Genomic DNA, 13865 nt, shown 5'->3' on the forward strand with positions numbered 1-13865 from the left:
AACCCCAATTTCCTCCCCTCCTCCAAAAAAAGTGGGGTGACTTCTGGATCTGGAGTCAGGAGATACCTGGGTCTGATTCCTGATTTAGACATTTAATACCTGTGTGGCCTCAGAGAAATCACTAAACGTTTTTAGCCTCACTTTTGTCATTCGCAAAATGGAGAAAATGTTATGTACGTTACAGGGTTGCTATAATGATCAAAGTCCTCTAGGTGGTCCAGTGAATAGAACTGCCACAGAGTCAGGAGGACCCAGGTTCAAATGCAGCCTCAGACACTTAACTAGATTGTGTGACCATGGATAAGCCATCTCACCTCTTTGCCTCAGTTTCTGTATCTGTAAAACGATCATAATCACAGTGTTATTTTAAGACATTTATAAGTACACATAAAATAAGACATTTATAAGTACACATTTATAAATAGTACTTATTTATAAAGCGTAGTCCCTGGCACATAGCAGGTACTCTAGAAATGATATGTCTTATTACGGTTGTTGTTTATTAAGAATTCACACCCTGCTTCAGACACTCCCTAGCCTGCGTGTGATACGGAGCAAGTTATTTAATCTCTCTTAGCCTCAGTTTGCTCATTTATAAAATGGAAATAATAATAGTACCTTCATTATTAATAATAGCACCTCCTTCACATCTTCCTTGTAAAGAGCAAATGAGATTAAATATGTATCGTACTTTGCAAACCTTATGGGATATAAATGCCAGCTATGATTACCCAATGGTGCTTAGAAGTGCTGTCTAGGTTTCTGCTGCCACTAGCACATGCCTTATTTCATCCACTGCAGGGGAAGGGCTCTAGTCTGGTCCATCAGGTGAGTCTCACAGCACCTTGCACGAAGAAGACTCCCAAAGAACGTTTATTGACTAGACTCTGAGCCCAAGCCTCAGAGCCTCTCCCCACAACAAATATACATTCCTAACATTTCCTCTGGCTAACGCCATACTTTTTATCTAATTCTCCCTTTAGACTTTCCTCCTGTCTTTCATATCAAGCTGAAGGACCAGGTGCTGCTGGAGGGGGAGGCAGCCACCCTCCTGTGTCTCCCAGCAGCCTGCCCCACACCCCACATCTCCTGGACAAAAGGTAGCAGTGCACTTCTTCTCCTGCCATCCCCATCCCGCCAAGGTTCCCACCCTCATTCTGTGTGATCTCTATGAAAACTGGGCTGGTGACTTCCAGTCTACCTCCCATTCCCTCACACTGGACCTGCCCCTTAATTCAGGGAAGATAGATCCTGCTTGGCTGGGTCTCAGGAGACTGGAGATGCCTAGCAATGAGAGAGAGGGCCCAGGGTTGTCTGGGAGATCACAAGATCAGACAGTTACAGGGCAGGGACTGGAGGATTGACACATTCGTGGCCCTTTCTTGGCCCCTGCAGACAAGCAGTCCCTTCAGTCAGAACCATCAGTCACTATAGTATCGTGCAAAGATGGACGGCAGCTGCTGACCATCCCTCGTGCTGGAAAGCGCCATGCTGGGCTGTATGAGTGTTCTGCCCGTAATGCCTTGGGCAGTGCCACCAGCTCCTGTACGCTGGCTGTGGCCCGTGAGTACCTGGGGCAGGTTCAGGGGTGGGAAGACCTGAGACTCTCAGGAGGAATGGGGGCGGAGGGGTGAGAGAGGAGGAGGGGAAACAGAATGATATTGGAGTTGGAGTTGAAGGGCTCATGAGGTCTTTGTCCAACTAGGGCTTCCGGGCAAGCTGACTCCCCCTGAAGTACCCCAGAAATACCAGGATACAGCATTGGTTGTGTGGAAGCCCGGAGACAGCCGAGCACCTTGTACATACACATTAGAACGACGTATAGATGGTGAGCCTTGGGGCCGAAGGATTCAGGGGACCTCAGAGGAAGCCAAGAGAGGGTCTGGGAGGATGGGGGTGAGGAAAAGTCTCTGAGGGAGACTGAAGGGGAGGGAGAAATGAGATTTGGGCTTTCTTCTCCCGTATTCCTTAGCTTCCACCCCCAGCACACTAAACCATTCACCCCTCCCTGGTTTCTTTATAGGGGGTCCTGTTGTGTGGGCTAGACTTCCCCCATGCTCCCATTGCCTCATATCAACCGCCCACTGCCTACCTCCCACCATTATCTCCTCTCTGCCCCCAGGGGAATCTGTATGGCACTGTGTGAGCTCAGGCATCACTGACTGTTACTACAACGTGACCCAGCTGCCACCAGGCATGGCTGTGAGGTTTCGAGTGGCCTGTGCCAACAGAGCTGGTCAGGGCCCCTTCAGCAATGCATCAGAGAAGGTCCTTGTTGGGAAAACCACAGGTCAGGAGGCTGGGGGACTGGGGCTCTGGAGGGATGGATGGTGGGAATAATGTAGTATTGATGGGCTAAGGACCTGGTGGTTTTGGAATCAGAGGGATTCAAATAATACCCTCCAGTACCCCAAACCCTCAGGACCTTGGGATGCTATCTGTTTAGTACAGAACTTTCTCTTTTCCACCTTTATCCATCACCAGGACCTCACTTCTACATGGAAGGTTCTATAGTAAACACTTTTTCTTTTTTTTTATGTAAAACTATTTTTTTATTTTTCATTTTTAACACAGTTCATATTACATAAAACAATTTCAACTTTTGGTCAGGTGAAACTTTTAAAAAAATATTTACAATATAGACCACAAATGAATTTTTTTTAACATTAACCAACTGAGACACAAATAATAACTACGTATGCTAACTTCATAAGCCCTTGACGTAGTTGTCTCCACACTATTACTAAGAATTAAAGGACCCTAACTTATTGTAGTTGGTCTAAAGTCCTAAGCCTAATAACTTAATTTTAGACTTAACCTCAAATGTTCCCCTACCAACAATCTATAATTTAATAGATCTGGTATTAAGCTTACAAACCTTTTGACTATAGGAAAATGCCACTAAGAGTAGGGACATTGCAGGGAAACAATATCTCTCCAACTTCATGTCAATTCCAGGCAGGAGTAGATTGTCACCTTGCATTCAGTCAGGCTTAAAGTCTGCCAGGTGTTAGTGGGGAAATTGAGTCAGGAGAATCCTATCTTAGCCCGGGCTGAACAGGTGCTCTCCCACCCTTCCCATGAGATCACCTTTTTCAGTTCATACCAGCATCTCACAGGCTTACTGGCATCATGGATTAGAGGCTCAGACCGCCTTTCTTGCTATCCATACTGGAGTTAGACTCAAAAGAACAGTCAGTTAATTGTTCCATAGCATCTTAAAATAGCAAATTCCAACAACCAGGTTTCAGATATGATTATAATTTCACATTGGCTAAGGAACATCTTTTGAGGCAAGTCTTAAGTGGCTTACATGCCTTTCTATACCTGTTCTAGTTCCTGATTAAATAACAATCATAAAATCAAATTTACCGTTAAAACCTTAACTTTTCCATCAATGCTAAATTTTACCCGAGGTTACCTTCCTCTAGGAAATTTAGACTAAAATTCTTTTCCCCAAACTAAAGATGTCTCTGATTTAGTCTCAATAATTAATTCAGTCAATGGTTTTAATGCTAATTGCTTGCAAACACTTTCTCTTTTCTCTGCCCAGTTTTGAAATCCACCACTCAACAAGAAATCCTTGTTACCTCAGTGCCAGCTGGGACCCCCATACCTTCCACTCCTACCTCACCTATTTCTCCCCCATCCTCAGTCTCTGCAGCTTCCCCAGCTTTTCCAACCCCATCCACGCCAACCTCAGCTGCTCCAGTCCTGGAGTCTCCAGCCTCTCCAACCCTGGACTCCCCAGCTCCAAGCACACCTTCCCCTGCCACCTCAGCGCCATCCTCTCCAGTCTCTCCAGACCCAGTTCCTGAGCCCACATCTACCTTGGCCCCAGCCTCTCCACGGTCTCTTCCTTCCACTCCAACCTCCCCCTCTCCCCCATCACCCCTCAGCCAGGTCCAGTCTCACCTCAAGGCAGTAGGCCCACCTCCCCCAACTCCTCCTAGAAAGCACAGGGGTCTGCTGGCTTCACGGCAAGCATCTCTCAGTGATCAACCCCCACCTAGTAGACTTGAGTCTCTTGCCTCCAACAGGAAAGCCCCATCCCCTAGCCTCCCTGAGAGTAAACCAACCTCCTCCCCAGCCCCTAGGTATATAGTGACTTCTTTTGTGTCAGAACCCACTATCCCTGAGCCCCAAGCCCCTGAGCCTACCCCCAGCCCCACTAAGGTGACTGTGCACAGCCTCACCCCAGGCAAGGAGAGGCTCAGCTCTCCAGGACGTGGACCCCCCAGCTCTCCTGGCCCTGAGGGCACCACCCTTCGTCAGGGACCCCCCCAGAAGCCCTACACTTTCCTGGAGGAAAAGGCCAGGCAAGTCCTTAAGAGGGATGAGGAGGAGGGTGCATGTGCCCAAGGTGCCATCTTTTCTTTGTATCTCCCGTGCTCTGTACCTGCCTTGAACATAATAAACACTTAATAAAGGCTTGTTGGCTGGGGACAGGGTTATGGGAAAGCTGGGGGTAAGGAGGTTGATGGAGAATTCTGATGTTCAAACCTTGATATAGGATAGGAGGTGGATGCCAAAACACTTTTCCTGAGAAAGCCTCACTCCAGCTTCCAGCCGTTATTCAGGGGCTTCCATGGCCCTCATTTCCCCTGACCTCACCCTGTGCTTTCCTTGATCTGAGCCTCCCTTTCTCCACCTCCAGGGGTCGTTTTGGTGTGGTGAGGGCTTGCCGGGAGAACGCCACAGGCCGGTCATTCGTGGCAAAGATTGTGCCCTATGTGGCAGAGGGAAAGCAGCAGGTGCTCCAGGAGTATGAAGTATTACGCTCTCTACACCATGAGCGGCTCATGTCCCTGCACGAGGCATATATCACCCCCCGATACCTTGTGCTCATCGCGGAGAGCTGTGGGAACCGTGAGCTGCTCTGTGGACTCAGTGAACGGTACAATGAGTGTGGCTTTTGGCTCGCTGGCTTGGGGGAGAGAGGGCAGGAGATAATTGAGGACTCTGGCCACAGCTAGTGGCTTTCTGCATCCCACAATGTACAGCTGGGGAGTTGGTCCCCGGAGAGAGGCTGTGCCCTGCCCTTGTGACCTCCCGTGCCATCCCCTCTTGCTTCCTTTCTCCAGGTTTCGGTACTCCGAGGACGATGTGGCCACATATGTTGTCCAGCTGCTGCAGGGTCTGGAATATCTACATGACCACCACGTGCTGCACTTGGACATAAAGCCCGACAATTTGCTGCTCACACATGACAATGCTCTCAAGATTGTGGACTTTGGCAGTGCCCAGCCCTACAGCCCCCAGGCCCTGCAGCCTCTGGGGCACCGCACTGGCACGCTGGAGTACATGGGTGAGGGCTGCTTAGGCTCCTAATTAGCAGGAGGGGCATTCTGGGTCTCATTCCCACTCCATCCCCATTGTGGTGCAAATGTCCATAAAAAAACCATAGAAGATGCATTCAGACCTTGGAAATCTCAGAAAAACGAGTTGGGCTTGGGGGAGCTGAAAAGAGGTTAGTTTGTTATCCAAGGGTTCCTCAGGAAATCTAGTGGGGTGGGGGGGCAAGTATTCCTGGGACCCCACCCCTTCTGGAGTCAGCTTCAAACAAAAAGTACTTTGACAGCTATAAAATCTAGGGTCAGTGGGAACTATTTAAAGCACTGGGCTGACTTCTGGGCCCAGCTGGACTAAGCAGGACTAAGGGTTCATACAACCTGGCCAAAGGCTGAAGATGAAGAGTCAGGGGACCTAGTCTGACATTGACTCCTTGCCAACTCCAGATCTAACATAGCTCAGGGAGGTTCTGGGATCCACCAGTCTACCCAAGTCATAGCTCTGAGTTCCCTTTCCATGGACATCCACATCCCAGAGGGAGACGGAGTGGGAAGGACACCGAGTGACTGCCACATTGGCTGCACAGTTATCCCTTTCACATCTCAACTTTCTTTTGGGGGGAATTTTGTGGAAGCTGCAAGACAACACCCAAAGGACAACAGACAACACAGGAAAAGTTTAGAAACTCAGAAATGCATAAAATATGTGTCTAGTATTGCATAATATCAACATATTTTATCTTTTAACATTATAATAATATAACAATTATGTAATACATAATAATGTAATATATTGTATAATAATATATGTAATATATTATATAATAACGTATATTATATGATGTAATATATTATATAATACTATGTCATATCATAATGTAATTGGTACAAAGGGAGGGTCAGAGAATTTTATGTGGATTTTCCGGACCACGGGAGCACAACACCCCTAACTTGTGATGTGGAATGGATAACTGTATATGCAAGCTAGAGGTACCTAGTGGCCAACCTATATCTATGGCCTTTGATACTCTTATTCATTCATTTGGCAAATTAAATTTAGCAAGCTTTTGTTACATGCCTGCTCTATTCAGGATATTGTGTTAGGTGCTTCAGGGGGCCAAAGATAAATAAGCAAGGTTCTGGTCTTCAAGTCAAGTAGGGAGAGAAGATGTAAAACCCTAACTATAATAGAGAAGTAGAAGGTGAGAAAAACAAAGAGAACTAGAGATATTTTACTCTGTGATTCTAGAGGAAGGAGGAGAGGCCACTGCTTCCTTTCTCAAGACTTGAAAAATGGAAGATGGAGAAGTAACATACTCTGTGTTGGCAGAAGTTCAAGTAAAAGCACTCTCTAGAAAGTGAGAGATGTGTTGAAAGAACTGGCCAGTTTCCCTCAAATATAGGGTATAGGAAGGAAGGAAACAAGTACTTATTAAGTGCTTACTGTGTGCCAAGCATAGGAAGGAGAATTATTGGGAGATAGGACTGGAAAGAGGATTGGAGAGGAAGAGAAGGAAGAGAAAGAAAAGATGGCAAATCATAGAGTGAAGGAATGGTCAGTCAGGCAGCGCTAAGTACAATGGCAAGAAAGCAAAAGGAGGGGAAAGTACCCAGAAGGGTGTTAAGGGTGTCCCATGCTTCAGAGATTTGAGGGGGAGTGAGGATGGGAAGAAGCCACTGAATTTGGCAGTAAGACGGTCATTGATGACCTCGAAGGGAGAAATGTCAGTGGGGGAAACAGAAAGGAAGTTAAATTACCAGGAGTTAAAGAGTGAGTGGAAAGTGAAGGAGAGGTATCTAGGGTAGGTATCTGTCTAGATATTTAGCACTGAAAAGAAAGAAGAAGGAAAAGTAGGTTGGAATTTGGTTGAAAAGGGTCTTGAATGTCAGCCTACAAGTTTGGACTTTGTTCACCAAGTGGTGGAGGCTACTTACAATTGTAATTGTTTTGAGTGACATGGTGGATGGAGGCTTTGGCTTCTCAACAGCTACTCCTTGGATGCATTGGGGAACCCCCTTGCCCAGCAAAGACACCATACGCAGGGAGCTGGTTCAGCTCTGTCTCTGTCTCTTGCCAGCTCCTGAGATGGTGAAAGGTGAACCCATTGGCTCTGCCACAGACATCTGGGGTGTTGGTGTTCTCACCTATATCATGTGAGTGATCCCTGTGCTGAGGAACCCATTCCTACTCCCTAAACTCTGACCCTGGGACTACCTCCCTCCACCTAGGGAGAATCAGATCTCACTTCAAAACCCACGAGAGGGAGGATGGCACAGTAGATAGAGTGCTAGGCTTGGAATTGGAAAGCTCTGGGTTTGAATCCCACTTCAGACACCATCTTGCTTGCGTGACTCTTGGGCAAATCAACAATGCTGAGTCCCAGTTTCCTCATCTGGAAACGGGAGGATAAGATTTGATGGACTCTAAGGTCCTTTTGAACAACAAGTCTCTGATCTTTTCCTCTCTCTGTACATCCTCTGGGATATCATTCCCATTTTGTTATCTCTTGGCAGCTCCCTCCCCAGAGTCCTTCCAATACCTTGCCTCAGGGCCAGGGTGGTGGTGGTGTTCATAACCATGTACAACATGCTTGGGAATTGCTCTTTCAGCTCCATTTTCTCTCCTGCCCCCAGTACTGACCTTTTTGGTGTCTTTCCCCAGGCTCAGTGGACGCTCCCCATTTTATGAGCCAGATGCCCGGGAGACAGAGGCCCGGATTGTTGGGGGCCGCTTTGATGCCTTCCTGCTGTACCCCAATACCTCCCAGAGTGCTGCCCTCTTTTTGCGCAAGGTCCTTTCTGTCCACCCCTGGTGAGTGGTCAGGCCACCCCCTTCCTCATCCCCTGCCTTTTCTAGTTCCCGGACTCCTGCCTTGAATGAATTCCTCTAGCTTTTGCTAACTCTCTCCCAAATCATCCTGATTGCCCATCCATCCTTGTTTTTTAGGAGCCGGCCTTCACTTCAGGACTGCTTGGCACACCCCTGGCTTCAGGACGCCTACCTGATGAAGCTTCGGCGTCAGACCTTGACTTTTACCACCAATAGGCTGAAGGAGTTCCTGGGGGAACAGAAACGCCGACGGGCAGAGGCTGCCACCCGCCATAAGGTGCTGCTACGCTCCTACCCTGGCAGCCCTTAGCCTTCTGGACCCCAGATCCCTGGCCTCCTGGACCTCAGACCTCCCCTCCAGCCTCCTGGACCCTGCACTCTGGGATCCCTGCGATCCAGCTCCTGGACTCTCCTGCCCTTGTACACGGGACATTCCGGGGGCTTATGGCAGCACTAGGATAGGGTGAGGGAAGGCAGAGAGGCCAAAGGGGACCGGATACCACCAGCAATAGCCAACCAGGTGGCATTACCTCATGGACCCATGGGCACCGGGAGCCCCAGGGACAGAATAAGCCCCGCCTGGGGTACAACAACAAGGACTGAGGGCTGGGGGAGATGAGGAACAAGGAGAGAGGGAATAAAGAGTCAGAAGACTGGGGCAGAGGGCAGAAGGGGGTAGAGATAAAGAGAAATGATAAAGGGGAAGGCCTGGAGGGAGTCTAGTTGTTGGACAGGGAGCCCTTGGGGGAGAGATCGAGGGGAATGATGAGCAGAGTGGGTGTAAGCACCATTACTGAAGACAAGAAAGTGCAGGAATAGGAAACGAGACAGCATCATGAGGCCAATGGGGTGGGGGCCATCAGTGAAGAGATTGATAAACCAGAAAGGGAAGCAGCAAGAGAGACAGAAATAGGACATCAGGAGGCCAGTTAGGTGGGTGAGCGATGAAGCCTAGGAAACTGGGGAGGAGGTGTTCCGTCTGTGGGGGTGGGATGGGGGAACTGGACTACAGACCCATCAAGACTGTATATCCTAAGACAAGGGGGTTCAAGAACAGGATTGCCTGGAGGTTGGGAATCAGTGAGAGAAGAGGCAAGAGAGGTCATATTTCCTCTCCCCTCCTTTCTCTGCCCAGTGCGGGGAGGGGGTCATGCCCCTGTCCTCTCAGCTTATGGCCCAAGGCTTCTTGCCCTGGACCTGAAATGGTCCCACCACTTTCCTTCTCCCTCTCCCCAATCCTCAAAGCCTTGGCCCTCACTGCCCTCATATTTATTTATTTATTGACTTTTGTGAAGTTTTTCCTTCCTCTCTCCATCCTTCACCCAACCCCTATCTCCAGTGTTGTCCTGTGCCCTGCCTATCTCTCCAGCCTCCATCTATCTGTCTGTCTGTCCCAGGGCCAATAAAAACAACAAGCACCAGGGAGACCTTTGTGTTCTGTCTGGGGACTTTCCTGGGGTGGCTGGTGGGGGGTGGGCTGGAGGTGGGGGATGGTGGTGGCTGGGAGGGGGAGTGAGTGGGGAGGGGGAGTAGGGCTCACTTCTACTTCCTATAGAGCTGGGTTCTTTACCTGGGGTCCATGGACGGATCCATGGAGATAGATGTCAGGAGTTCCATGAATTTGGATGAGCAAAAATGACCATCTATTTTCACTAACCTTTTGTTTCCTTTGTAATCCTATATATTTTACACAACTAAACACTATTTGGAGAGGGGGATCTATAGGCTTTTCCAAACTGCCAAATGATTCCATGACACAAAAGTATAAGCTAGACCACCAGCTAGGAGCTGCTATAATGCACAGAGCACTGAGCCTGAAGCCAAAAAGACCTGAGTTCAAATTTGACCTCAGACACTAACTAGCTGGTCACTTACCCTGTGCCTCAGTTTCCTCAGCTGTTAAATGAGGATAAAAATAGCACCTACCTCAGAGTGTTGTTGTGAGGATCAAATGAGATAGGAAGTGCTTAGCATGGTGCCTGGCACATAGTAGGCCACTATATTCTCTCCCCCTATTCCCCAACTCCATCTGGAAAGTCCTCTCCAAATGACTGCCCTATTATACATCCAGACCCTGACGATGACTCTTCATGCTTCCTTTCCTCCATCACCGTTTTCCTTCCTTGATTGGGATTTCTGCCTTTCTTTCTCCAGTCCCCCCATGTCTAGCTAATCTTCTCCTGTCCTTTACTTGTCTCTAGACTGGTTTGGTCCTCATAAATAATCCTGGCCCTGGGTTAGGTGCCTGGGTTAGGTCACCAAGTGAGACCCCAGGAAGTGAGCTGCCCCCTAATCTCTAAGAAGCCACATTGCAATGGTAGCCAAATAGAACTTTATAGTAGGCAGGAAACTAGGGGAATGGCTACTGGAGCTATTTTGCTCAGCTTAACCTGACCTCCCCAAAGCTCTGCTGGATAGATGCCTTACTTCCTCTGGGTCTTCAGTTTCTTGCCAAATTCTATTCTCAACCCTGAGAATAGATGAGGTAATAGTGCCTGGCATACAGTAAGCACTTAATAAATCCTTCCTCCTTCCTTCCTTCCTCCTCTCCCTCTCTCCCTTTTTTCCTTCTTTCCTTCTTCCCTCCTTCACTCCCTCCTTCCCTCCCTCCTTCTCTCCCTCTCTCCCTTTTTCCTTCCTCCCTCTCTTCCTTCTTCCTTACTTCCTTCCTCCCTTCCTTTTGGCCTTCCTTTCTTTTTTCCTCCCTCATCTGTTCAGCACAGCCAGGCTCAGATCTTAGTCCTATTTGTCACTGTAAACCAAAATTGACTTTGCATTCGCATAATTCTTTATAGTTTACAAAGCAAATTCCTTAAAATCACTCTGTGAGGTGGGGGATTCAAATAAATGCCCATATTACAGATGAGAAGACCTAGGATATCCCAAGGGCTTATGGAGGCACTTGGGGCAGTGTAGAAAGGCCAAGGAGAGAAAGATTTCAGCAGCGGTAGCCAAACGTATAGCATTACCTCACATTCCATGGATAATGGGAGCCCTGAGGACAGCATAAGGCTTTCCGGATTAGGGAAAGGTTCATCAAGGCTAAGGGACTAAAAAACTAGATCTTAGAAAGGTTGTCATTTGCCATGGATCACACAGCTAGTAACAATCTAAGCCAAGACTCAAATCCAGACCAGTGCTCTTTTGATCATGCCATCTTGTTTCCCAACTGATTTCTCAAACATCATTCCTATGTGGAGCTCTGTATTAGGGACTGAGAGAAGACACCAAAGAAGATAGAACAAGGTAGATACACATGATTGGTACATAAGAATACCTACAAGCAGGCACCCCACCAGCAGCAGCTGCACTCTGTTACTGGGAATGTTGCTGTTCTCAAAGAGGACCATGACAACAGGAAGATGATGACATGTCTTGCAAGTGACTTGGATTTGAGTGAGGGAGGGCTGTGCAAAGTCACCAGCCTCACTTTCTCCTCTAGAGCCATGTGGCTCCAGTAACCAGATATAGAACAGGATGACTGGAGATGGCCCAAGATGCAGTGGAAGACCATGGCCTTTTAAAGTGAAGGTCTTTCCCAGGTCTCAGTGTGACTGAGACAAAGCCCATTCAGTGATTAAGGCTAGGTAAGAAATGAGGCAAAGAATGACCTCTTTTATCTAGTCAAAAAAAGAAAGAAAGAAAGAAAAAGAAAAAATTTAATCTGCTGGGAATGTACACCAAAGCTGAAGGGTCTATCTGTAGTGATAGGACCCAATCAAGGACCATTTTACCTGGGCCTGTGGGAAACAAGGTAATTCTACCTTTAACCACAAGTCAGCATGCTCCAGTTTTTTTTCTTTCGTTTCGAAATAACTGAATCATCATGTTAGAACCGCCAGATCCCGTGAAACCCAGCAAGGCTGAGCCAAAGGTTTATATGCATCCTGAATAGCTGCAAGATACCTGGAGGAATCAATTCTGTGCCACCATCTCTTTCTACACTTCAGACCTGGCTATTCTGAGCTGCTACTTGGAACGGTGTCTTGATTCTGTCCATGGGAAGGGATCCCAGAAGCCATTTTACAGATGAGGAAGTGCAGTACATTGCAGAGGCTTATGGAAGCCCTTCACCTGACCAGGAATATCCTCTAAAGCATCCTTAGCCAGCCACGACCTAAAGGCTTCTGGTGAGGGGAAACCTGTTATCTCCTCCACCAGTCCATTCCATTTTTGGATTGCTTTAATTGTTTGGAAATGCTTCAATTCTCTGCCATTTCCACGCCTACTTGTCTTCTTGTTCCTGTTTTACATAGTACCTTCAAAATCCTAAAGAGATCCAGCATGACCCCTTTAAGATATCTCTTCTCCAATTGAAACATCCTCAGTTCCTTCCAATAATATGGATAAAGCATTTTCTCCAGAACTTTCACCTTCCTGGTTGCCTTCTGGATGTGCCTTAGATTGTCTAAAGTGTAGCAGCAATGATTGAACGGCACTCCAGAGACAGTCTGACCAGAGATACGGCCTGCCCTATTCTGTATACTATTTTTCTCAATGCAATCTAGAAGGCGTTATTTTTTGACTGACACATCCCATCACTGGCTTATACTGAGCTTGCAGTATATATATATACATATACACATACACATTATATAGAACATAAGGTTGTAATATATAAATATATCGCATATAACTTTATTATGTAATATGTGATATTATTAAATAATAATATATAATTTATATATTATATATGCATTTTAATGCACGTTCATTTTGTTTTTGATTTTTAATGAGCTCAGGAACTCGACATTTACTTCTCTTGATTTCATCTCATTCTCTAACTTATCAAGAGCTTCCTGGCTCCTAGCTTGGTCATCCAGAGCTGGACTATAATGCTAACTGGTCCAACTTGGAAGAGCCCTAGAGTTTGGGGTTGGGCTGAGTAATCCTACAGACTGATAGCCTCATGCAGTAACACCCTCCTCTCCTACCTAAGTTTCTCCCTCAGCCTTGATGATTCTTCTTTGAGTGAAGGAGAAACCCAAAACCAAAACCATCCCCTCAAAGGGAAATGGACTCTATGACCATTAAGAGACTGGTGACTTGGGAGAGGCATTAATTGGCAATTTTCTTTCCTGCCATTTGAATTCATCTGCTCCCCCACAAGAACTTTCAGGCTTTCTGCCCCAGCTCAAACAAGACTTTTTTTGGACTCTGGCGAAGAGAATTATAAACTATTAGGATTTTAGATGGAGGAAGGGATTTTATTTTCCTCTAGGAGAATAAAGAGGAAAGACTCCTCCACTTCACAGAGTTCAAGGACCTGGGTTCAAATCTCAGTTCTAATGATTCCTACTTACATGACCTTGGACAAATCACCTCTTTTCCCTGGGCCTCAGTTTCTCTGCATATAAAATGAGGGGATTGGACTAGATGGTTTCTGGGGTCCCTTCCAACCCTAGGTCACAGGGATTTAGGGCTGGAAGAGAGCATAGATAGTCATTTGTCTATCTCATTTTCTTTAAGTTAATTTATTTATTTTCACTTTTCAACATTCACTTCTATAAGTTTTAAATTTTCTTCCCCTCCCTCTCCCACCCCCTCCTCAAGAGGGCCTGCAATCTGATACAGGCACTACATATACATTCCTGTTAAACATATATTCACATTGGTCATGTCATATACACCACGAGAAAGAAAAACAAAACAAAACGAAAAGAAGAAAATAGTCTGCTTCGTTCTGCATTCAGACACTATAGTTCTTTCTCTGGATGTGGATTTTCCTTCTTTCTTAAAATTAT

At 46.8% G+C, this 13865-nt stretch overlaps 1 protein-coding gene across 9 annotated transcripts in view; it reads left to right on the forward strand.

Moving 5' to 3' along the window:
* Nucleotides 1-9546, forward strand: part of SPEG (striated muscle enriched protein kinase) — an 80838-nt gene extending 71292 nt beyond the window's left edge. For all 9 annotated transcript variants that reach the window (XM_072617880.1, XM_072617882.1, XM_072617881.1 and 6 more), the window contains 10 exons: nucleotides 984-1100; nucleotides 1396-1563; nucleotides 1706-1828; nucleotides 2123-2290; nucleotides 3554-4319; nucleotides 4658-4897; nucleotides 5085-5308; nucleotides 7370-7445; nucleotides 7954-8103; nucleotides 8239-9546. In XM_072617880.1, the coding sequence (XP_072473981.1) occupies nucleotides 984-1100; nucleotides 1396-1563; nucleotides 1706-1828; nucleotides 2123-2290; nucleotides 3554-4319; nucleotides 4658-4897; nucleotides 5085-5308; nucleotides 7370-7445; nucleotides 7954-8103; nucleotides 8239-8431 (2225 nt within the window). In that variant the 3' untranslated portion in view covers nucleotides 8432-9546. The remainder of the gene's footprint in view (nucleotides 1-983; nucleotides 1101-1395; nucleotides 1564-1705; nucleotides 1829-2122; nucleotides 2291-3553; nucleotides 4320-4657; nucleotides 4898-5084; nucleotides 5309-7369; nucleotides 7446-7953; nucleotides 8104-8238) is intronic.
* Nucleotides 9547-13865: the final 4319 nt, after the last annotated feature.

This window comes from Notamacropus eugenii, chromosome 6 (assembly GCF_028372415.1).
Source record: "Notamacropus eugenii isolate mMacEug1 chromosome 6, mMacEug1.pri_v2, whole genome shotgun sequence".
Lineage (NCBI taxonomy): Eukaryota > Metazoa > Chordata > Mammalia > Diprotodontia > Macropodidae > Notamacropus > Notamacropus eugenii.